This window comes from Gopherus evgoodei, chromosome 7 (assembly GCF_007399415.2).
Source record: "Gopherus evgoodei ecotype Sinaloan lineage chromosome 7, rGopEvg1_v1.p, whole genome shotgun sequence".
NCBI lineage: Eukaryota > Metazoa > Chordata > Testudines > Testudinidae > Gopherus > Gopherus evgoodei.
In genome coordinates this window covers 44,384,710-44,410,779 of record NC_044328.1, presented here as the reverse complement: position 1 = coordinate 44,410,779, position 26,070 = coordinate 44,384,710, and the positions used below count along the sequence as shown (strand labels likewise).

Genomic DNA, 26,070 nt, shown 5'->3' with positions numbered 1-26,070 from the left:
ATCAGTTTTGAAGAAAAATTGTGTAGACAGCTTCCTTTCCAAATATTAGCCAAATGAAAAAACTCAACTCAGACAACTTAGACTTCAGAAAAATGTCCCAACTACTGCCAGAATGTTTCTAGTTACTCATTATTGCTGCTAAAAGACCTTGAAAGGTATGAATCAGAAAAAGCCTTGAAAGGACTGAAGGAATATCCCCACAAACATTAACTGATACAAAGGAATACAGTAACTATTGCATTTTGAATCTTATAAAGGAACTTGTTTTATATTAATGTATAACATAATAATCATACTAGATCTCTGCAATGGGACTTGGAAAGTTAGACATCCAGTAGTCATCTTTTGTCTGTAAGTGTAAAAATTGCATTTTCTGTTATGACTTAAGCAACAAGGCTTATAAAACAATTTACAGAGGATGTTTTAAGGTGAACTAGTTGCTAGAGAACAGATTTGTATTCGCTTTGAGATACTGATCCTGCAAACCCTCAAATGCAAAACTTTCAAGCAGTCTCTCTAGGCAGAGGAAGACAGCACTGCATCAGTTCACAGGTTTTCTTTGCAACAATAAGGGCTAAAAACTTAATATTCTAAGGAAAGCTTAAATTTTGCAAAAACAAATGGGACCACCAGAGAAGTGATGACACAATGTGCTACTGTATACCAGTTTTTTCTGACCCCTGAATCTGTCTGTATAAACAACTGTTTAGGACAGCAAGTGAGAATACTGTAGCCAATTGAAATAACAAGATGAAATTAGGTGGACTGAATTTAATTAACCAAACTGGAATGCCCTGCTCTCACTAAGAATGCCAGGAGATTTTAAAGGACTGCAAGTGATAGCAGTTCAAAAATCACAAGCATAACTTCACTGTTAAATATTTAAGCAAAGCACTTGGTATTTACATGCTGAAGATTTTCACCAGTGTTTTTTTCTGATTAAAATGAATGGGAACTAGTTTATGATGTGTGGAACAGATTCCCACGCTGCTGGTTTCACATGTGTCAGTCCAGCCAGCAACTCAGAAATGCTGACACGCCAAAAATCTCAGTTTATTATACATTTCACAGCATGTAAATGTGAAGTTTCAGACTTCTGAGCTGAACAAAATGGGAGCAGCTCTTATCCTGTACCATTTAGGGCCAAACTGAGGGGCTATGTTTTTGCAGGGCTGTTTCTGATATATGACAGTGGTGGATAGGATTGGCAAAGCTGAATTCCAAAATGAGAAACAGAAAAGATTAAAACACTCCCCAGTTATACTCGTTCTTGGGAAAATACTGTCAGAGCAACTGAAGGGACTTCAAATTACACATTGAATTAGAATAGTCCTAGACTCTTTGAATTTGCAGTGGCAGATTCTGTCATTTCTCTACCAATTTTGATGTAGATAGGGTAATTTGAAAGCCAGCAACCTGTAGATGTGTCATTGGTAAGAAAGCAAGCAAGCAAGAAGTATGTGTTAGTCTGGAGGTTCTCAAACTTTTTTGTAGTGTACCACATCCTAGATGCCTTCCCTCCCAGTCATGATTATACAATATCTCTATGGCAACTCCAGAAATTCTGTACATGAATAATTGATATTCATCAGATGGAAACAAGGAGAAGACTCAGAAGCAGGTGACTATCTAGCTCTCCATGGGCTACCAGTTACCCACAGACCCAAGTTTTGGAATCTTTGTGAAAGACACATACCAAATAGAAATAAAGCTTTAAAGATGGGTTGGGAAAATGGAACAATTAGCTCTGGTTAGCATGAGAGCTGCTCTGATGACTTAACAGTTCTGTTTTCTCATTGTTTATACTGGATTTCTTCTTTTTAATCAGTGGTTTCCCTACCTCCTACCCCAGTTTTTGTGCCAATGTTGCCTTTTCTGTTTTATTTCAGGGCCCTACAGGAAGACCAGGGCTTCCGGTAAATAGCTTTTTTCTATCATGTTATTTACATTTTGTTCACTCTCTTTCTCTGACAGTAGTTTGAAAGACAGGCCTCAAGGCTGTGTAAATTGGGAGGTGGTAGTGGTCTTCAGTGGTGGAACTAAATTAGATGAAGAGAATGTTGCAAATGAGATATGGATCCCAATAGGATAGGAACAACAGGACCTCGGCAGAATGATGTTCAAAGAAACACATTTTTTATAGGATCCTTTTGTGTTTGGGAAACATGTGGCCTTTTAAGATCACCCTTCCAATATGAATCACCTTCCCCATCTAAGAACTACATTTGTATTGTACTCTCACTGATAAGAATCTGAGCTTCTACAGGCTTTCCAGGAAAGACTGGAGGTTCTATTTCGAGCAGATACCAGGATGGATATTGCAGTGATTTGGATTATTTATTTTAACTCTGGGGGAGCTTGGAGAATGCAGGAAGCATCCATTTAATCCATGCTGATACAGGAAGTAAAGGTGAGAAGGATATATAGAGATCAGGCCACGGAGAAGTGAAATTCAGACATCAAATGGACACCAAGCCATCCCTTCTCATGGCCACAGTAGAGCCAGTTTATGGCCAGTCACTCCACCTGTTTCTTAATGTATTCCCCCTAGTGAAGGGGAAACTTTGTTACATTGTCAAACTGGCTTCTGAGTTACACTGAGGGGTACATGCTTCATCTTTTGCAGGTATTCTGGGCAGGGAAGAGATCTCAGGGGCCTCTTGCCCTCCCTCCTCCCTAGGGGACAGGCAGAATGGTGACCTACCGCTTTGAGTGTAAGGCAGGCAACCTGGGTACTGTGCCCAGATGTGCTTCTCATTTCCAAGGGCGCACAGACAGTGATTTGGGATGTTGTCCAGCCTCCAGCTCCTCTTTGCCTGCCAGTGCAAGCAGAAGGGAACCTCTGCTCAATGGCCACCACTCCACTCTCCCCTCTCAGCACCCCTCAAACAGAAAAGCCATTCTGTAATCTAAAGTTCTCAACAGTTTGTTTCTTTGCCCCGTAAGCTTGTTTTCATGAATAGTCCCATTATCACTGGTTAAAATTAAATCAATTAAATCACTGGTTAAAATTAAATCCAGCCTCCAGCTCCCCTTTGCCTGCCAACTTCTCAGGGAGTTGTAAATCCATTACTAACTTTAATCCAAAAGAAAATGAAGTATTAGCAATGGTCTGTTGCTGAGATTAATCATGATAAGGATTTTATATGCTAGGATCAATATATTTTCTCCACTGTGGCAGCCTGAGCCATCTCCAGGGGAGAAATCAATAGATGGATGAAAAGTAGTTGGCTCAAACTCAAATATTGAGACACAGAAGTAATATTAGCAGAAAGAAGAAAATACTCTAACCGCACCATCGTCTGAGGGCAGCAGGCCACATATCATCAAGGCAGTGCAGATCCTTGGGCTGTGGTGGACTCATCACAACTTGTGGACATACTGATTGCCACAGTAGAAAGGAATTCCTTTGTTACATTTTTGGTGGGTCAGGAGGCTGTTCACTCTCTTTTTAGACAAGGTTTTGACCACCATGGTCTATGTTTTCCTTGCCTTCAGGTTAGATTATTCTATTCATGCTACCTGTGGCTGAATGTAATTGTCACATGAAGGCTGCAATTGCTGAAGCACAGTGTCCCTCCTCACAAGCAGTAAAAGCTGATGCAAAGTGCTGTGTGAAACTGCTGGCTCCCCCTTCGTCTAAGGCCCAAATTCATGGTTTGTCTCTAATTTACAAGGCTCTTGCAATCCGGGGTTAGATTACTTCAGAGTAGCCTTACTGTCAGAGACTATCCAAGCCAGCTGGGCTTCTGTATTGGAGAGACTCAGGATAAGTCTTTCAGCCTCAGGGAGCAGAACATTCTCAGCAACAGAACCCAGGTATGAAACCCTTGGCCAGAGGAGACCAGATCAAGCCACAGCCTGACCATACTGTGATCTCAACATACACCACCTTTGGATGAAGTCTCCTCAGCAATGACTTCCACAAAAACAAAAACAAAAATCCACCCATTGCCTAAGTGAAGGAGAGAGTAAAACATCTTTTAAGACCACTCAAGCCTTCTTCATAACTATTGTTTTGTACTTGGATACTAAAACAATAGCCACTTTAGAAATACAGCCGGCAGGCAGGCAGTGGGGCTATGAATACAATGCTAGCATACCGTGCAGGACATAAGTATTATCTACAACAAAGTGTATTTCCTGGCTTCACATCATAGGCAACTCTTTCTCTTAAACATCTGGCATTTATTTGCTATACTACTGGGACCATTTCCCCCCTGCTAGTATTGTTTAGAAGACCCTAAGTACTGTGTAGTCAAATACCAGACACAGTGCACTCATACATCATTTCACAATGAGGTACTTGGCAATTTGACATCAGGTACTGTATCAATCACTGTGCAGACTAATATCAGACACAGCTCTATCCTATACAGTATAAGTCATTATGTGGTCAGATACCAGTCACAGCAGAGCCAGAAAGAGTTTCTCAACAACAGATTCAAAAGTCTGGAACACCCTTCCACTACAGATCATGAGAGTTTGACCCTTGTCATCTTCATAACAAGTTGCCAAGCTCAGCTGTAGAGGAAAGCAATGTCCAAATTAAAGAACAAGAAAACTCAGCAGCAAGCTCCCAAGCAGAAGCCAAGAAATCAAAGAGCAAGGCAATGAATTTCCTGTCCCTTATGGAGAAATTCCATTGTTTTCTGAATAAACCATGCACAGCACCTAGACACAGAGATAGATAGATAGAGAGATAGATCAAATAGCATGTTAATGGGGGCAGTATAAAAACCAGAATGGGATGAAATAGAATAGATATTGTCTCCTTTTACTATGCAGTCACATACCATATATGTAAATTTAATCAAACTGTTTGTGTAAATCACCTGAAGTATAACTGCTGCAGCAGAGATATGGCTTTTTGATTTATCAAAACACGTATGTGAAAGAAATGCCCGTTGATTATGGAATAGTTCTTGTCTATAACTATGGAGTTGTTAAACCTCTAAATACTTTTTACCCAATTACATTTAAATCTTGTGCATATTGAACTGTATTTAGAACATTAATCTACAGTATTATTATGTACATTAGACAGGGAGCAAAGAAAGGTTACTGAGCAACAGTGGCAGCAAAGTGCATTCCTTGAATGGCGAGAAATAATCTGTCCACTCCCCAGATTTCAAGACAGTCTTCTCCATTTTGCTTTTTCTCTACACTGCTTTCTGCAGTTCCGTCACTGGATTGCGGAGCAAATTGGCAAGTCACAATAGAAAAATGACCATCAGTATTGTTTTATACTCATTTGATTACAGACACTGCTGGGGAAAAAAGAATATCTGAACATTTACCAACATCAAAGATTATTTTCCTCAGCAGAGTTACCTGTGTAATCAGTATGTATCCCTAACTCCTACTGATCACTAATGGACACCGAACTAAGGTTCTGGCTCATTGCCATGATTAAAGCAATAATGACAGAAGACGCTCAACGATTTCATGTAGGTGACACAGTTAGGGTTGTTTTCCCCTCATCCTTGAGCCTCCTACATTGTCTATGTTCTTGTCAGGTGCTGCAGAAACCAATCTTCTCAGAAAACACTATTATAGTGAAAATATATGAGAAGGTACAACAGAAACATTGATTTTTTTTCCATAGTGAAACTTAGGAAAAAACCAAATTGATGATCAGAAACAATACTGAGAGATTTTACAATGTCATTTTTTCAAATTATGCAGTGAAATCCACAAAACAACGGGCACCATAAATAGTTCTGTATCCTCTGAGCATCAGCATACTGCTCTCTAAGTCTGCATAGCCATTCACTTCTTGTGACCAAAAATACAGAAGTTTTTTTTAATTCTATAGTTAAATAATAAAAATATTCTTTAAGATTCAGAACTAAAATCTATATAAATGGCTAAGAATAAGCCAGTGGCTTTGTGTCCATGTGTCTTTGCCATTCAGTTCAAGAATCGTCTCATATATTCTTAGGCAGGAACATTCATGCAACCTCACTTAATGATTTTCACGCCCTAAAGATGTACTGGGCAGCATACTCTACAGTTAAGAGACACAGAACACAGCCATTAATATACATTGTGCTAGACACGCCATTTCCTGTGTTATCTTGTTATCCACATTAGTATAACTTTCCCTTTTCTGGACTCCTGGAAAATGCGGACCTGTTCATGGTCTCTGAGAGTTCTATTTTAAGTGATAACAGCTCTGTATATAAATAGCTACCATTCAGATTTCCTTGGAAAGCAAGAGAAATATGTGATAATTAGGTACTGAAGGGAGCAGTTTCCCAGCAGTTGGATTATAGAAAGTGTTGAAATTATTATTAGGTTCATAGTTGGATCACAGACTCTTGCCTTTTTTACTTTCTAAATGGTTATGCTGTGTTGGGTTCTTGTGCCTATTTAGCAAGAAGTTATACTAATGACTTATATACACATCCATACCCACATGCTTACATATACGTTCAAAGATACATACAAACATATGAACATGCTTTAAATATATGTATATGTCATGTGTCAACATATGTGCACCTACACACACACACCCCTCAGTCAATTAATAATCAAAGATACACACCTATATGACATCTAATTTGTGTCATTTTGTGGTCTCGCTTATGGTCAGTTTCCAACTGCCGTCTGATTTTGCATTAATTGTTAGGGAGACAAAGGCGCCATGGGAATCCCTGGAAGACCGGTGAGTTATAACCTCTTGCATCTGCCTGACCTGACTGACACATGTTTTTCCAAAAGCTGGGATGCCTGTGGGTCGTTTGGGGTAATACTTTCATTATTTCAGGAAAATGATTCCCGCAGCTCCTGGCTCCATTTTCAGGTCTGGTTTGGGTACAACAAGGGAAAAAGCAGCAGCTTCCCTCAGGAATAAAACTGAATGAACTGCTGCTCAGATCTGCTTCCAGGTTTAGAAATTCTAGGCTGCAGGTTCTATCATTTGTGATGTAACCAGGCTCCACCCTGAAAACGGAGGCATGAATCCTTGGTAAGTCTATAGGGGGCTTTTACCTGAGACATTTCCATACTGAAACCAAATCTAAATGGGACTCTTGAGAAGGAGGCCCTGGCTACATTCTGAGAATGCTCCCTGCAGAACTATGTGTTCTAGAGGTGCCAAGCAGTGGGCTGCCGATGGTTTCTTCCTGCCCGCAATGTACTTGTCTATGTGCCTCTGAAGGTAGAGGAGAGGCAAGTTCCCCCTGCGGATCTGTGTGTTGAAAAAAATGATATAGATCAAATAAACATTTGTAGCCTTTTCTCAGCCTATGAATATACAATGTCTGCCCAGCACATTGGCTCTAATTTGGCCCTCCAGGCATACAGTACATATTTAAAATAACAGTGGCTGGCACTTTGAAGAAGAGCTGGGCAGCACGTGTCATACAGCATCACATCAGCACCCCAAACACCTTTGCATTGTGCGGCTCTGCCTTCTCTGTTCCCTGTGTTTCCTCTTCATGGAGTTGTTCTCTTTACTCCCCATACATGTTGATGTCTTTCCAAAGAAGACAATATAACAGCCTCAGGGCTGAGGTGACATTCCACTAAGTTCACTCTGAATTGTGCATAGGTCCTGAATCCTTATGCTTTTCTCTGGCCGAGACATCTGTCTTATAACCACCCCACATTTCAGACAGTAAGAGGAAACTGTGTTGCTAACTACCTTCATTCCTTGCCAGTTCCCAGCTGTTCAGCTTGCCACAGCTAAACTCGCCTAAGTTATCATTTGGATATCTTCACCCCAAACATTTTACATCTTTAAACATCTTTTGGGAAGGCTGTGTGTGGATGAGTGAGATGTGTCTGGGTTTGATGCCTGCAATTTCACAGGCAGCTGTAATATAGACTGGCTAAAGTAGTCATGCCATAAGAGATTACACATCCAGGGCCAGATCCTCAGCTGGTGTAAATAAGTGCAATTCCATTGAAATTTACACCAGGAACTGGCCCACAGTGTTTGTTATGGAGGCTGATTAGCAAGGAGAAGTTCTCTTTTTACATACAAATACAACAAATATTATTAACAATTAACAATTCTTGGCATTAAATGACTCTTTACATCTTCAACATATTTATAAACATTAATGATATAATCAGCTACTCACTGCCATCAACAGTGATGGAAAAAATATAGAGAAAGAGTCGGTGAATTCCACAGGTAGAGTGGGCATAACCCTGGGTGGCTTGGTTTTTACAAACCTCATGAGCCAGGGTAATTCAGATTTGAGTCCCAATTAATCCAAGCCCCCAAAGTATGGGAGGGTTTTATGGCTCCATTATATTGTATGTACTATGCTGAGGACTTCCTTAGCAATACCTCTGGGTAACTTTCTCTCTCCAGTAAGGTCTGCTCCCAATGCCTCATTGGTACTGGAGCCTGGCATGCCTGAGGGGGGTTAGCTCTTCAGTATTACTGCATTGCCAGACAGAGTGATTCAAGCAATGCTAGTACATGTTCATGATGCCCCTCTGATTTGATGTTGTGTTGCCACGACAGCATCACTTTGGAAGTAACTGCTGCTTTCAGTAATGTGACACAACAGGATATAACGCAAGGTAGCGCAGTTTATGAGGATCACTGCTCTAGACAGAGATGGAAAACAGACAGAAATCTATATGGTGTCTCTCATTTTCTGCTTATTTGTATGTGCTAGAAGAGGGGAACTGAGTAACACTGCCATGAGACCCTGCTAGGAGGCCTCTAAGAGGCAGAGGAAGCTGGCTCTGCAGAAATGCCAGCCCCTGCCAACCACTGGGATAGTGAAAGACGAGCTAGTAATCAAACCTGAGACTTCTGGTGGGTAACATAGATCACAACACTTCTAGATGAGCCCCCGTTTAAAGCCGACACACTCTGTTCATTAAAGACCCAGCTTTGCCATTCTTATACTGAGTGAAGCCTCCCTCTGCGAGTAGTTCCACTAAAATCAGTGAGACTCCACATGCAGTGGGTTACTCCTCAGAGTGAATACAGGACTTATGGTAGAATAAGGTCCTACCATAAAACAGGCCTGTTTTAATTGTAATTAACCTACCTGGAGTGACGTAATATATTAAACATATTTCAATATGTAAGACTTAAATGTATTTTGCACATTTACCCCACAGATTTCACACAGCCAGGCCATATATTATATCTAATTCCCCCTCTTTGAGCCAGGCAGAAGAGAAGGAAGAGAAAAAAAATCAATATTTTACTACCGTTTCAGTAATGAAGCCTGTCAGTTCAATTTATTTCCCATGCCTCACCCTCCCATTCAGTCAGATACCTTCTTCCCAGCACATTCATCCGTTTATCCTCCTCTGCCTTTCCTCAGTGACCCTCCTGTCTCACACACTGAAAGGCTGGCCAGGAACTCCTGCCACTTGGCCAGTGTGGACTGACTGTCAGCCAAGTCCATTTTCAGCTACTGTTCTGACCACCATGGCTAATCCCACCCGGGCTATCATCCCTGGTGGCGGCTGTGCCAAAGTTCCTTGTCAAGTCTGTTGCTGCTGCCTCACTTACTTGTGAGCTGATGTCTCTGAACTCTGAGCCAGCCTTGCTAACGATGGCAAGCTTATCACTAACACACAGCTTCAGTTTCCCCACCACCACCACCACTTGTTAAAATCAAGAATTGATTTTCTCGTGATGGCTGAAAATCCAATTTCAGCTGCCACCTCTCTAAGCTGCCCTTCCTCTGAGAAGACATTGCCAGGACAACTGATCTTGATGGCAGTGGAATGGGGAAAAGCAAAGGTCATTGTGCTTGTGTGTGAACCTTAAACAGAGCATGCATCAGTGTCTGTGACCTGTTTTTTGTTGTGTTGTTTTGTGTTTGGGTTTAGTGTGCCATTAACACTGATTCCTGTGTTTGTGTCTCTTTCTCTCCCCTTCACCCTTTTGCATGCGGCTGCGACTGGTGTAATTGACCCAGGGACTAAAGGGGCAACCCGGAGAGAAGGTGAGTCAGCTCTTTCCAGCTCATCATGTCATCCCCTGACCTCTCTCAGCCACCTGAAATCCCTTCACTTCAAATCACAACAATAGAAGAGCTGTGCCTTTAAAGCCCTCCGTGTGTTTAAACCACACATGGCTCTGAACTGCCCCACCCCTCTCCTCTCACAATGTGAGCTCATCTTTTGAATTTCTTCCAGCCCACACAGCATCTGAGGATGTTGAATTTTTTGTTTACTATAATTTACTAACATTTTAAGGGCTGACTTCCAGAGGTGGATGGGCACGCTCAATATTTCCAGCTGGGCCTTTGTGGTTTTTTAACCATTAGCATCTTCACTGCTGACAGCTGTGCCTGGTAAATCCAGGAAATGTGCATATGCAAATGTGATAAGATATAACACCTATGTCCTAATGGCCCATCCAGTTCCTATGTGTTGGCCTTCTCCTATTCACCATTCCTCTGATCACAGACCAGGGCTCATCACCTCCATTCCAGGGTTAGTCGCATAGTGAAAAAACCTGGAGGGAAATAGGAAAGATATGGCCACCACCCCACACACATACACTTTTTTACTTCAATCATATCTTCTCCATTTAAAGAAAAAAGACCCTGCAGTACTTCCTGTTTCTCTGAGCGGTTGCCTAAACTATTTGAAAAGTATTGAATCAGTTTTTTGTCCCTACATAGAGCTGGTAGTTTACAAAGCCACTAATATGTCACATTGGTGACACAAATGTCATGAAATATTCAACGTCAGTCAACACTTTATGTCTTCAGATGCCACTGCATCATACACTCAAAAGGGAAACATAGGAGAGGGACAGAAGTGCCTTGGATCAATTCAGGCAACATCTAATTAATTGGAAAACGAACAGCAAAATGTGCAGAAATTAGGAAATGTCTAGATGTTCACCCCATTGTTTGAGGGAACATCTGTAAAGAGTATGGTATTGGCAAACCTGTTCAGACCTCTGTGAAAAAGATAGGGAGCAAAACAGTGACATACCATAGGAAGAAAGGGCAAGACAAGATGAAAATCTGGTTCTTCTTCTCCTCCTTCCTTTTCTTCTTCAGGTCACTCCCTCTTGTCCCCTGTTTGGATTCTCCTGGTAGCCAATCAGCATTATCAAATCATCCAAGATGCCAAAGCCCCCTTGGCAGATGATGTAGTTGTATCACATAATAACATTCTTTCCATTCCACTAGTATCTCAAGAGGAAGTTAAACAACAGCTACTAAAGATGAATATTTTAACATCAGCAGGTCCAGATAAGTTGCATCCAAGAGTTTTGAAAGAGCTGGCTGAGGAGATCACTGGACCATTAATATTGATTTTTCAATAAGTCTTAGAAGATGGGGGCGCTGTTGCAGAAGTGTGGAAGAAAGCTAATGTTGTGCCAATGTTTAACAAGCATAAATGGGATAACCTAGGTAACTGTAGGCCTGCCAACCTGATATCAGTCCTGGGCAAGATAATGGAGCAGCTGACATGGGATTTGATTAATAAAGAATTAAGCAAGGGTAATATAATTAATGCTAATCAACTTTATGGAAAATAGATCCTGTCAAGCTAATTTGATATCTTTTTTTGGTGAGATAACAAGTTGGCTGTTATAGGTAATAGAGTTGACATAATATACTTAAACTTCCGTAAGACATTTCACTTGGTACCACATGACATTTTGACTAAAAAACTAGAGCAATATAAAATTAACATAGCACTCATTAAGTGGATTCAAAGTTGTCTAACTGGTAGGTCTCAAAATGTAGTTGTAAATAGGAAATCATCATTGAATGGATATATTTCTAGTGGGGTCCTGCAGGGATCAGTTCTTGGCACACTGCTATTTAACATTTTTATTAATTACCTGGAAGAAATATCAAATCATCACTGATAAAGTTTGCAGATGATACAAAAATTGGGGGAATGGTATAACAAAGAGGACAGGTCACCGATACAGAGCAATCTGGATCGCCTGGTAAACTGGGCACAAGAAACCAGTATCCATTTTGGCTGTATTTATGTAATGGAGAACTTTGGAAGCAGTGACTCTGAAAAAGATTTGGAGGTTGTGGTGATCAGGTGAACATGAACTCCCAGTGTGATGCTGTGGCCAAAACAGCTAATGAAAATCCTGGGATGCATATACAGGTTAATCTCAAGTAGGAGTAGAAAGGTTATTTTACCTCTGCATTTGGCATTAGTGCAGCCGCAACTGGAATACTGTATCCAGTCTGGTGTCCACAATTCAAGAAGGATGTTGATAACTTGGAAAGGGTTTAAAGCAGAGCCATGAGAATGATTAAAGGATTAGAAAACCTGCCTTATAGCGATAGACTTAAGGAGCTCAACTATTAAGCTTAAAAAAAGAGAAAGTTAAGGGGTGATTTGCTCACAGTCTAAATGTATCTACATGAGGAACAAATAGTTAATAATGGGCTCTTTAGTCTAGTAGGGAAAGATACAACGTGATCCACTGCTGAAGCTAGACAAATTTAGACTGGAAATAAGGGGTACATTTAATCAATGAGCGTAATTAACCATTGAAACAACTAACCCAGGGCCGAGGTGGATTTCCCATCTCTGGGTAAATCAAGATTGGATATTTTTCTGAAAGATCTGCTCTAGTCAGTGTTTTGGGGGAAGTTTGATGAGCTGTGTTATGCAGGAGGTCAGACTAGATGATCATAATGGTCACTTCTGACCTTGAAATCTATCATCTGTGACTATCAATCATATATTGTGTATTATAATGCATATGGAGATAGTCTGTCAGTCATATGAAGCTTTGAAGGCTTCTATTTTTCCAGGAAGGACTTTGCTGTTTTTTTCTTAATCCAAAGTGAATACCTTTTATAAATAGCTACAAACAGGACTTTTCCACTCCCCAGGTCATGGCAGGTCACAGCTGCCTCTAAGTTGCCCAAAGTTCCCCATTTTTACTCTTGCTTTCTTTACTCAGTTTCTCTCTTCTTTTCTTTTAGGTAGTTAGAACATTCTTCCCCAAATCACTGCTACTCTTCCTTCACTTTGAACTGAGGAAAACTAGGAGGCTGTCCCTCCTTTTTGCAGCCAGATCATTTTTCTCTCTGAACACTTGTCTTTCTGTGACTTAAAATCCCGTTTCCAAGTCCAGTGAATAAAGTTTACTCCCTTTAAAGAGAAAGTAACTTCTTTAGAGCCATGGACTAAGTATGCTAGTCTTTCTTCAGCAATTAATGTTGCTCTTTAACACTATTAATCTACCAAAGTAGAATCTCAGATCCGAACATCTCAACTCAGGGAAAGCTGCTACTTAAATCTGGATGAGGCCGTTGACGCTTAGGCCTATCCCTGCTTTTGAACACAGAAGGTGTCTTATGCAGTGGAAAAGATTTCATAGCAGCACATCCCTCCTCTGCAGTGAGTGACCAGAGAGAAGGAATGGCGAAGATATTTACTAGGATGAACCCAGGAGGGAGGGGCACGGCCAGATTACACTACACTCCAGTGGTTTTTGGCTGGCAGAACTAGGGTGACCAGATGTCCTGATTTTATAGGGACAGTCCCAATTTTGGGGTCTTTTTCTTAGATAGGCTCCTATTACCTCTCCCCCATCCCAATTTTTCACATTTGCTATCTGGTCACCCTTGGCAGAACTGTCCCTATGGCGGTGTTTCAGCTTGAACCCAAAGGTCTACATTGCAGTTTTATAACCCCACAGCCCGAGCCCTGTGAGCCCAAGTCAGCTGACCCAGGCCAGCTGCAGCTGTGCCTCGGGTCTCTTAGCTCATATAGACGTTCCATAAATGTCTATCATTGCATACAATACATGATTAAATCATAAGAACATTTTGTCTCCATGTTAGTCCCCACTTATTTTCGAAATCAGGTTTGACCAAGCAACTTATTTCTGGGTACAGTACATTAAGCTGCTTCCACATGGAGTTATTTAGTTTACTTTAGACCAAACTTTTGAATTTCAATCTGGTCACTAAATTTCATTTGATCCATTCATAAAATCATAAGTACTAGCATTGAAAAAGACCTTGCGGTTTATGCAATCTGTCTCGCTATCCTTGCCCTACCCTGTGATATACAATGTGGTCTCCAGTGTATATTCAGAGCTGGGTTAACCAGCCAGTATTTTAATATCTCCAGTGATGGTGCTTTCACAACTGACCTCAGGAGACTATTCCATCCTAATAGTGATCTTATATATTTCCGTTACATTGTACCTTTCACTCCAAAGGCACCCTGACTGCTTCATAAACTTGATAAAGTGTGTACACATCTGGGGTGAGATGTGAAATCTGTTTAAAAAGCACACAGCAATAGACTGGAAAAGGAAATGAACATCACTATCATCAATTCAATTTCACAAAGGAAATTTAGGGAGGCAAAATGTCATGACCTGAATTAGAGTTTACCCAGGGCGTGAGAGTAACAGCTCTTACTAATAGTGTCACAGGATCTTTAATAATCACAAGAGGTCAGGGCCTCTTTGTTGCATTTTTTCTAAAAAGTATTTTATGTGTCTATAATTTTCCTTGCTGAACATCTCATTTTCCCCTTACACAGCACAGCTTTACTCCCAGTTATGCCTCTCTGCATTATTCAGTCCCTAGACTAGGGCGGGTGAAGCTTCAGGCCAAAAAGAGTGATCAAATAGAGGGGAGGCAAATGTGTGCTCCAGGGCATGGGGAGTATGCAGGCATGAGATGAGGTCTCATGTTCCTCACCAAAGGGACTCATAGTGGTACCGTCTCTTAAGGGTGATGGGACACTTCAAAATGGCCTCCTTTCACGAGCAAGAAGGATCAAGGAGATTTATCATCTCAGATGGGAAGGGCTCTAAGCAATCACAGGTTAATCATGGTCTCTCTAGAGAATGTGAATATTGATTATTTTGATCTCTCTTCCTTAATTGTCTTTCTTCCTCCTCCTCATTATCTCATGCAATCACCTCTCTCCTCCCCTCACTGATTCACTATCCACCCTTGTTCTTTTCTTCATCTCACTTTTTGCTCTCTTTTGTCTTCTGATGCTTTCACATCTCTCTCTTCCTCTTCATCTTTCCTTCTTCTGCTTCCTTGCCTTCCAGTTTTTTTCCTTTTTAATCTTCCTTTTCTCACATCTTTTCTGCCTCTGTCTCTCTCTGCAGGGAACCCCTGGAGAAGCAGGCATGTCCATCATCGGTCCCCGAGGCCCTCCCGTAAGTGATTTTCTCTCTATTTTTGTATGATGCAGGCTGTGGGTGACTTACCAAAAAAAGACTAAGGAGGAGTACCAAGTCAGCAGCAGCATTTCCAGAGAAGCAACAACACTATCTGATGTGGTTTTCCTGTTTGGCCAGGCTTGTTTTTATACAAATATTATTTACTATATATAATTAAATTACATCCCATATTGCTAGAATTAGTGAGCACCTAGTCCTTAGCAAGGAAACCATATAGGTTTTTCCAGTGGTTTTTTCTCCTGTGTTTAAAAAGAAGTGACATAGTTCCACCTCTTGGCAGCAGCACAGATGCCTTGCTGTGAGTACGCCCTTCGCTTTGGACGAAGCATGTCTTCTTTGGCTGAGTGCTCTTTGCAATCAGTCTAGCTGGCAGATGGCATTGCTCCATCTTTACAGTGCAACATGTCTGGGTTTAAGTCTGGGCAAATGGCTGCTGGAGATAACAAAAATGGGTAATTTAGGAACTTGCTTGAAAAATTCAATTTCTTATCCTAAGACCCAAAGTTTGTGTTGCTCAGTCAGGTTCACCAATGACAAGCATGATACTGTCAATTAACGAAGAGCTGAGGTTTCTCTCTGAAGAATTCAGTGAACCCGTCCTCGGCTGCTATCTTGATGGCTTGTTTTAATAAAGGCTTGTTTTAATTAGGAAGCAGAGAAGAGGCACTTAGAGAGGCATGCTGGGCTGGAGAAGTACAATATTAGGCTCTGATCCTGCAAGGAGTTCCAGGCAGGTGCAGAGATCCACCCACATGAAGCTCCTAAGAGAACTGGAGCCTTAGTGTCCTAGAAAGAATACAGGCTTAGAACTTTCATGCATCCCAAATTCTAGGTCCTCTTTGAATTGAAGTTCATATTTCTAGCTCTCCCTAACATAGTAAATGCACAGTTCGTCCAAATTTCTGTTAGATCTTTGTATCACTATAGAAACTCCAGTTTTCCAGTACGTTTCCAGTGGTTATTGGCTGGAGTTTAGATTTGTATTAATGGTATTTACTGGGATTCTTTGATCTAACTTCATGCCATGGAAAAAGTTGAAGCACATTTCTCCCCATCCTTAGGACCTAAACATGGCTGCCCCTCCAGTGGCACTTTAGAAAGGTACCTTTCTTACAGAATGAAATTATATATGAATTTAAGCTCCAGAAGGAGACAATGAGTTTAGACAATGGGTATCAGGTAGGACAACAAATATGTGACAAATATGAGCCCATGTTTTCACTGCTTTACAGCTTATTGCCCAAATAGGCTATTATCACTCTCTTTCAGGCAAGCATTTTCACTCTCTCTCAGGTCCATCCATTTTGATATACCATTGATTTCCACTGCAGTGTGACAGAAAAGAGATTCAATCCCTCTTGCCACTCACCTGCCCTGGTAACTTCCTTTTTTGATTAGCTTTGTGAGGAGTAGCATCCTTGACCTAGAGAGAGGATGGGAAACATATGACCTTGTTTCACAGCTAACTGGTTGAGGTCAAGTGAAAGAGACCTCAGCAGCCCGGTCAGTCGGCTACATCTGGCTTCCCAATTATCTTTCCATAAGTCCCGTGGTAAGTGCTCCTAATAAGAAACAGCTTAGTCTGCTCCCAGTGCCACCTGTCCGCCACTGTGAGTTTGATAAATGACAAACCCAAACCAGGAAACAAATGTAGATTCTTCGGTTTTTCAGAAGACAGTGACTTTTATTTTGATGGCTGCAGTTTTCTGAATGGCAGATAGTTGCTTCAACCAAGATGTTCCTGCTAGGGTGCTATTAGCAGCGATAAGTAGGCCCTTACCAAAGTCATGGTCCATTTTGGTCAATTTCACAGTCATATGATTTTAAAAATTATAAACTTCAGAATTTCAGCTGTTTAAAACTGAAATTTCATGCTGTTGTAATTGTAAGGGGCCTGACCCAAAAAGGAGTTGTGGGGAGGGGAGCACAAGGTTATTGTAGTAGGGGTTGCAGTACTGCTACTCTTACTTCTGCACGGCTGCTGGCGGTGGTGATGCCTTCAGAGCAGGGCAGCTGAAGAGTGGCGGTTGCTGATGGGGGGAAAGCCACCACCAATAGCAACACAGAAGTAAGGATGGCATGGTATGGTATTGCCACCCTTACTTCTGCACTGCTGCTGGCAAGGCACTGTTTTCAGAGCTGGGCTCCCTGCCAACAGCCGCCACTCTCCAGCCACCCAGCTCTGAAGGCAGCGCATAAGTAAGGGTGGGAATACCGTGACCTAAGTTCCCTGTAAGCTACACGGCCATGCAGCAGCCTATTTAGCACTGCGCAGGCACTCAGGGAACCCACACACAGATCTGCCATGGCTGGGGAAGAGGTGGGCTTGCCCCAGCCACAACCTAGCCCAGCCCCCAACTTGCCATGGCCGTGGTGGCCCCCTGGTCCCAACTATGCTGCATCCTGGACCTGCCATGGCTGGGGTACCCCTACCCCAGCCTGAACCCAGCTGAGGTGGCGAGTTGCAGCCCAGCCCCAGCCGTGGCCAGGGTGGCGCGGGCAGCGCAGCCAGCCATGGGGCGGCACAGCCCAGCCCAGCATAGCCCAGGCACAGCCAAGGCAGCCTGGCCAAACAGCCCAGCTCAGACCCAACCATGGCGATCTGGCTTGGACCCATACCCGGTGGCCCGGCCTGGACCACTCGGCCCAGACCCGGGTGGCTTGACCCAGATCTATTGGGGCACCCCTGCCTCAACCCAGCCCCGGCCTGAACCTGCGGGGGCCAAGAGCTGGGCCAGGGGTGCCTATCCTGAAGCCCCAGCCTCGGAGCATCCATAGCGGAGACAGGTACCTCTCCCCCCAGCCCAGGTGCTGCTGTGGGAGAGAGCTGGGGGGGAGAGGCCCTGTAGCCCCAGAGCACCCTCCTGCACCCTAAACCCTTCATCCCTGGCCCCACCCCAGAGCCCATACCCCCAGCTTGAGCTCTCTCCTCACCCCAACCTTCTACCCCAGCCCTGAGCCCCTCATCCCCGCCCCCACCCCAGAGCTCACAGCCCCAGCCAGAGTCCTCACATCCCTGCACCCCAATCCTCTTCCCCAGCCCTGAGCCCCCTCCCACACTCCAAACCTCTCTGCCCCACCGCCACCCCATGAATTTTGTTATGTGCATCAATTTGAAGGTGATGTGTCACACATCATTTCCATATTGGTGCACATAACAAAATTCATTCCGCACATGGGTGGGAAAAATTAGAGGGAACACTGACCGTGACCACCCCTAAAATAACCTTGTGACCTCTGTGACTCCCTTTTGGATCAGGACCCCAAATTTAAGAAACGCTGGTCTTCCCCGTGAAATCTGCTTAGTGTAGGGCAAAAGCATACCAAAGACCAGATTTAATGGAGGAGACCAGAGTTCACGGCGACACATTTTTTTGGTCCTGAATTTGGTAGGGCCCTAGCAATAAGGAAGGACAATAGTACATCAAGCAGATTGGGAAAGAAGACCTAATAGACAAAATGTCTCTCCCCACTACCCCATGGTAAAACACTTTCTGCAGAGTCTAGGAACAGGAGCTTCTCTCTCGCACTGGAAAAGATATTTTATTGTCCTGATCCTTTTAGCCAACAACAGGGTGTCCTGCTGTTCCTAGGAAAGCATTTATCTAATCTCTTTATTGAGTTTATGTGCACACTTTTAATTTTCAATGAGAAAGGCTCAGCATAAGCACTTCAACAGGGACAGCTCCAGGCCTCAGCACTCCAAGCGCGTGCTTGGGGCGGCATGCTGTGGGAGGGCGCTCTGCCGGTCATCTGGAGGGCGGCAGGCAGGCTGCCTTCGGTGGCATGCCTGCGGAGGGTCCATTGGTCCCATGGCTCTGGTGGATCTCCCGCAGGCGTGCCTGCAGAGGGTCCGCTGGTCCCGCAGCTTTGGTGGAGCTGCAGGACCAGCGGACCCTCCGCAGGCACGCCTGCAGGAGGTCCACTGAAGCCGCGGGACCAGCGACCGGCAGAGCCTCCTGCAGCATGCTGCCGTGCTTGGGGCGGCAAAATGTCTAGAGCCACCCCTGCACTTCGAGGAAGTATATTATAAGTCTCCCAGACTTAGTATAGCAGAGACAGAGGAAAAGAGGTTGTTATTCAGGACTGAGATGTTTCAGACGAGTTGTGTTGTGATCAAGGAATAGAATAGCAAGGGGTGTTACAGGTCAGGGTGCATTGATAGTGCTTGTTCTGCCTGCACTATGCTGGGCTCAGAGTGGATCAGTCCCTTAGTTTTCTGAGCACTGAATTAACCACACAACGGAATATCAGAATAACAGGCTTGTCCCCTTTCACCCTTTGCCATAAACTGCAGCTCTTAGCTAATAAGCGGCCTGAAGAGTGATGCAGATGTCCTGAGAGTTGTATTTGGATAGATCTACCAACAGTCCCAGGGTCAGCCTCATGCTTTTAGCTGCTCCTTCAGGCTGCCTCTCTCACTCCATCTGTTCTTATGTGACCTCAGTTCTGTGATCTCTCTCTCTCACTCACACACACACAATCCAAAACAAGACTCAACAAAAACTCCTGGGTAGGTTTACACACACACACACACACACACACACACACACACACACACACACACACACACACACACACACACACCCCTTTTGTCTTAAGTGAGCCTTATGCTTACAATTATGTTAACGGGTGGGCAAATTCACATCTGCTAATCTCACTGGGGTTTTAACTCAACCCATAAAAAGGGTTCATCCAAGTAATAACAATATTTAAAATTAATTTTTGTCTATCACAGCCAAAGCTCTTAGAAGCACCTCTGTATACACATCCTACACATTAGTGTAATAATCTTTGTGCAAAATATGCCTTGGGAGGTATCATTTAAAAGCTAATGACACATTGATCATCAATATTCTTGTGTAATGTATGTGTGAAATGCTTATTAAGAGTTATGAACATAAGCTGAAATTATGACTACAAATGTGCTTACCAGATTAGTCCGGGGAAGTGGGTAAACCACTTTCTCAAAGACTAAGGACAAGCTGACACCTCTAGTCAGGTGTCTTCAAAGTTGACTGGCAATCACCTGTCAAATGGCCATTCTTTGGCAACAAAGCGGGGCAAGAACAGATCGATCTGCATTTTAGCAAACAACAATATGGAACCTCTTGTACCACGAGACTCCCTGTTTCCTTCCTCACAGCTGGAATGAACTTTATATAGGGGTAACCCCCAGGAAAATGTATTTCAAAGGGGGACAGGACTATAAAAGTGAGGGGCAAAAACACACCAGGTTTTCTCTCTCTCTCCACCTAAGAAGACAAAGGAACCAGCCCTTTGACTCTGGGGGGAGATCCTGATCAGAGAATTTGGTCAGCTCTGATGCTGGGATATTACCTTGAACCAAGTCTAGCTTATTAAGTTTCAGCGACTAGAAAGAGTTTTATCTTTATTTCTCTTGTAACCTTTTCTGACTTTAATACCTTGTACTTGTGCCCACTTAAAATCTCTCTCTTTGTAGTTAAATAAATGTGCTTTATTTTTAATCTAAACTAATCCAGTGTTGTGTTTAAACTGATCTGTTTGGTAACTCCAGTTAAAGTTACAAACAGTTGAACATTGACCCTTTACAGGAGCAATGGACTTTTTATATCTGAGCTGCCCAGGAGGGGCTGGATACACGTGTATAGGAAAATTCAGGATTGGGAGTGTGTTGGGGTCACCCTGCAAGTAGTAACCCAGGCTGGTGAAAGCCAGAGTGTGGCTGGCATGTTGCTGACAGGCTGCTGGGGTCAGAGTTGCTGGACCAGGGCTATGGCTATTCACAGACATTCAGGGTGTGATTTGTATGCTGGCAGGCTGTGTGTGAGTGGCCCAGGGTGGGAGCTACAACTTAAAGCATAGTGAGGCATCTAAGGTTATGGGGCAGGAGGTGACAGAAAATTGGAAGGTATTGCCAATAAGGAGGAGGACTGGAATATCATACAGGAAGATCTGGATGACCTTGTAAACTCGAGTAATAGAAATGGGATGGAATTTAATAGTGCAAAGTGCAAGCTCATGCATTTAGAGACTAACAACAAGAATTTTGCTATAAGCTGGGGACTTACCAGTTGAAGGAGACAGAGGAGGAGAAAGACCATGGTGTATTGGCTGATCACAGAATGACTATGAGCTGTCAATGTGATGTGGCCATGAAAAAGGCTAATGCAGTCCTAGGATGCATTGGGTGAGGTATTTCCAGTAGACACAGGAAAGTGTTAATACCATTATATAAGGCACTGGTGAGATCTCATCTGGAATACTGTGTGCAATCCTGGTCTTCCATGTTTAAGAAAGATTAATTCAAACTGGAACAGGTGCAGAGAAGGGATACTAGGATGATTCAAGGAATGGAAAATGAGAAGAGACTCAAAGAGCTTGGCTTGTTTAGCCTAACCAAAAGAAGGCTGAGGGGAGATATGATTGCTCTTTATAAATACATCAAATGGATTAATACCAGGGAGGAAGAGGAGTTATTTAAGTTAAGCGCCAATGTGGACACAAAAACAAATGGATATAAACTGGCCATCAACAAGTTTAGGCTTGAAATTAGGTGAAGCTTTCTAAACATCAGAGGAGTGAAGTTCTGGAACAGCCTCCCAAGGGAGTAGTGGGGGCAAAAAATCTAACTGGCTTCAAGACTGAGCTTGATACATTTATGGAGTGAGTGGTATGATGGGACTGCCTACAATGGTATGTAGCCCATCGGCAATGGCATTAACAAAAATCCCCAATGGCCAGAGACTAGACACTAAATGGGGAGGGCTCTGAGTTACTACAGAGAATTCTTTCCCAGGTATCTGCTTGTGGGTCTTGCCCACATGCTCTGGGTCTGATTGCCATATTTGCGGTTGGGAAGGAATTTTCCCCTGGGTCAGATTGGCAGAGATGCTGGAGGTTTTTCACCTTACTCTGTAGCATGGGACATGGGTCACTTGCAGGTTTAAACTAGTGAAAATGGTGAATTCTCTGTAACTTGAAGTCTTCAAATCATGATTTGAGGACTTCAGAACCTCAGGTAGAAGTTAGAGGTCTATTACAGGAGTGAGTGAGTGAGGTTCTGTGGCCTGCAATATGCAGGAGGTCAGACTAGAGGATCATGATGGTCCCTTCTGACTTTAAAATCCATGAGTCTATGAGACACAGCCCCTTACTGGTTTGGATTGTACCCCAGAACTTCACACGCTTGTACTGGCAAAATTCACTTCTTCCACCCTCAAAGTGTGTTGAAAAGATGATTTAATTTCATGAAGAGTTGGTGATAAGTATAAAGGATTACCTAATGCCAAAGATAAATAAGCAAATGCTGGAGGTTGGGGCCACTTTGGAAAGAGGTGGGATGACAAATAGTTTCCAGATTTTCTTTTAGAGGAAAGAGGAGGTTCAAGTTTTTACTTCCAGAGTTTTCTGCTGCTTAACTTCTCTTCAGGCATTCTGGCCAGAAAGAACCATTGTGCTGATTGTCTGTTTCTGCCACTATCTCCATGATGTGGCAATTCCCAGGACTATATACTTTATATGAACAATATTTGAACAAGAGAAGGAAAAAATGTTTCTTGGAATCTTTAGTTGGTCAACTTTAGCTTTGGCCTGTTATTGTACACATCAGACTTTAGCTAAGGAGTAAAAGGAAGCAGTTTATAGTTTACAAGAAAGGTAGCAGAGGCCAAATTGCACCATTTCCGGGTTTCCTCCCTGATTCTTTTCTTAGCACTTCTTGTCTGTGGGAGTAGTCCAAAAATTAATGATTTATTAATGAGATCTTCTCAGTTCTCACCCTTTTGGAAATCAGCATTGGGCAGATCCTTAAATGTATAGTGTATCTTCTCTGGCCACAAGCCAACGGATCCAGGTGGTTTTATATGTATCCTGCAAAGCAACTGTGACCAAATTCAACTTAGTAAAGCTTTAAAAAAACAATGTGAATGGTTCAGTCATGCTAGCATTCTGAATAACAACATTGCTGTTTGGTGCAATTTGAGACGTTTTATAGCAGCTGTAGTTCTCTAGAGCCCTGCAAAAAAGATTTTGGGCCCAACTCGACATTGTGCCAAGGCCCCATTATGTCACTCCAGAGGCGTAAGGGACTGTAAAGAGGTGGAAATATTCTCTGTGGAATATCCTGAGGTAAAGGCTCCTTCTACTGCCAAAGAGGCTCTAATCTGGCCCTTATCCCAGTCCCCAGCACATGCAGGGGCGCCAAAGGAGGGAAAAGGCAAGGCTGGGTATTGATGTGCTCTGACCATTCCGTGCTTCCTATAGTCTATTGGGCTTAATTCCACAATGCTGCACACTGTCTAGTGAGCTAATCCCTTGCTACTGCATAGGACAGTTAACTACAGTGATGGAGGAATTCAAGAAGCACGCAGGCTCACAATTTCCGAAGAGCCCCACCAAAATCATGAACGCTTCCTTATCCACTGCTCACTGCGCCTCTGCACCCCCTTTTTCTCCCAATCCAGCCAGATCCTTCACCTGACCTCCCAACTTCTTCTCTCCCATTCTGAACATGCATCCGGCTCCCAAGTCATTCGCCTCAACTGCTAAACAGCCCTGAACCTTCACTGACACTCCACTGTGAGGATCAAAGGTGTGGTCATAATTTATGTTCAGTCCCAGCAGTTGTTTCATTCAAATCTTATATGCTAAGGGACTTCCCTAGGTTAAAAGTGCCCTAGAAGGTATTTCCCTTCCCCATCTCACCCAGCTCAGAACTGGGAAGTCCCAGAATGCACAAGGTCTCAAAAGAATAGTTAGCCCAGGAGAGAGAACTAGACCTATTGACATTGCAAAAGGGATTCAGGGGTCAGAGAAGAAGAGGGAGGCACAGAATTTACTTCATTCAACTATTTTAATCTAAACGGCTTAATTTCAGAATCAGACTGAAAATTGTTGTTATTCTTTCCAAGATGGCTCACACATCGCTAGCTAAATCAGGATTTAAGATACCCTTAAATAAACAGGACTTGTAGGATATCTGTGCTCTGGCACTGAGTGTTTTGCAAACTAGCAGCCATGAGGCTTTCACCCTTTAATTGTCTATATGTGGTTGAATCTATGACAAGTAGTCTGACAGTCACTCCATTGTGTGATCTGCCAATACTCGCTGCATTTTGTTTGATTCAGATCTTGCATTGACAATCAATCAGAAACTGACTTATTGGAAAAGAAGAGCAGGGAAGGGGCTTGTTTACATTGCCCATTCACTTTACATACAATCCCTTTTTATTCTGAAGAATCTCTGCTACAGCCGGGTAAACTAATGAACTGGGGCAATAGCATAGAGTTTGTCTTGATGATATAGACTTGGTGAGCTGCAAAGGTTTGCACATTGCACTACACATCACTCAGTATTAAACACCTCATTTTATGGCCATGCATGTGGCTATGCAAGGAATTTCCATAAAGAGAGCTTAGGCATTGGAAAATGCTCCAGAAGGCCAGCGTGTGAGCTAGGAACGCCCATTTAATTACTTTAGAAACTTCAGACAAAGTACTTGGAGTCCAAATTGGACCATCTCCAACACTGTCCTGGATCTGTACAAAACAAGGCTGCGATTGGAGACTTCCCCTGGCTCCCCAGTAGCCTGCTTTCTTAAAACACACTTGAGTCTTGGGTGACTATACTGAGAACTGCAGTGATATTACACAGAGATCAGGTTGGGGAAAATAACAAACCCTGAGGCCCTACAGAGCAATTTTAGGAAGATATGTTGCACTGCTCTCAGATTTCTTTAAACCTCTCTGTCTCCATTTTATTCTTCTCAGGGACAGCCTGGAACGAGAGGTTTTCCTGGATTTCCGGTAAGTGGAACTGTTAATCTATGAGGTACAAGTGTATAATATTGCCAGCCCGTGTCACTAAAGCTAAGTGCCTTTCAGCATTTCCATCCAAAACCATGGATCCAATATAATGTAATTGAAAAGGTTTCTTCTGGTTCATTACTATTTTCTTTTCTTTTTAATGATGCCTTAAAAAACAAAGATACAACACTAAAGGAAATTAAATTTTTAAAAAACCCTAATGTTAAAATACCATGCTTGGTCTGTGCTGTAAAAAACACCCCAAAACAACCAAAATAAAGAAAATAAATCCCAGGTAAGTGAAATTCCATCCTTAATGAACTCCAATGTGATATTGTAATAACAAAGAGCCCCTGAGATTCATCCGGCTCTGTGCAGTGTGGCTCAGCTATTGACCTTGCTAGACTGAAAGCCCAGGCAACAGGAGGGGAAGAGGGTGAAAGCACGGCTGGAATTTCTTTTGCAGCACTGTAAGTTACAGATACAGCCTGAGTGGGCCATGACATGAAAAACAGATTCTGAAGATGAAGAAATTTCCATTTCAGCCCCACACTTGCTGGCAGGTTGGTACTGCAGCACCATCCACAGCAGCTATTCTGTTCCAAAACTCTGTATTTATTATGTATTTTCTGTTAATGTATTATAATGTATTCTGATAACTGAACTACTTTTGTCACACACACCCCTCTGCCAGTCTGCTCAGTTCAGCTGAGGGCTTGGTAGTCTTTATTCAAGGGTTTGCTGTATACAAACACAGATCTGTGGGCAATTGCCTGGACTGGAAAAAAAAAAAAAAAAAAAAAGAGGATTCTGCAGTCTCCATGCTCACTGAGCACTGGACGCTCTGCCCTGCCTCTCTGAAAGGTGGCCAATAATTGCAAACTACCCTCACTTTAGTAGGAGCAAGGCACTGAGGAGAAGCAGATCTCCCTGCATTTTGATGTCCAAGCATAAGGAGAGCAAACAAGCCCAGATCGAGTTAAAATAAAAACAAACCAGGGCCCAGACCTTGAAAGGTGTTTTAGTGCATGACTCCCATCTTCTCATTTTATCCTTTCCTCTCTCCTCACTTCTGCCCCTCTCCATGACTTCTCAGTCATCCTGCCAGAGTCCTGAGGACCCCCCCC

General features: G+C 42.9%; 1 protein-coding gene across 1 annotated transcript in view; it reads left to right on the top strand.

The window, feature by feature from the left end:
- The window catches only part of COL13A1 (collagen type XIII alpha 1 chain), a 165,485-nt gene that overhangs the window by 52,615 nt on the left and 86,800 nt on the right, over positions 1 to 26,070 (top strand). Inside the window, exons 4-8 of the mRNA XM_030571227.1 lie at positions 1,890 to 1,916; positions 6,638 to 6,673; positions 9,912 to 9,938; positions 15,080 to 15,130; positions 24,908 to 24,943. Of these exons, the coding sequence (XP_030427087.1) occupies positions 1,890 to 1,916; positions 6,638 to 6,673; positions 9,912 to 9,938; positions 15,080 to 15,130; positions 24,908 to 24,943 (177 nt within the window). The remainder of the gene's footprint in view (positions 1 to 1,889; positions 1,917 to 6,637; positions 6,674 to 9,911; positions 9,939 to 15,079; positions 15,131 to 24,907; positions 24,944 to 26,070) is intronic.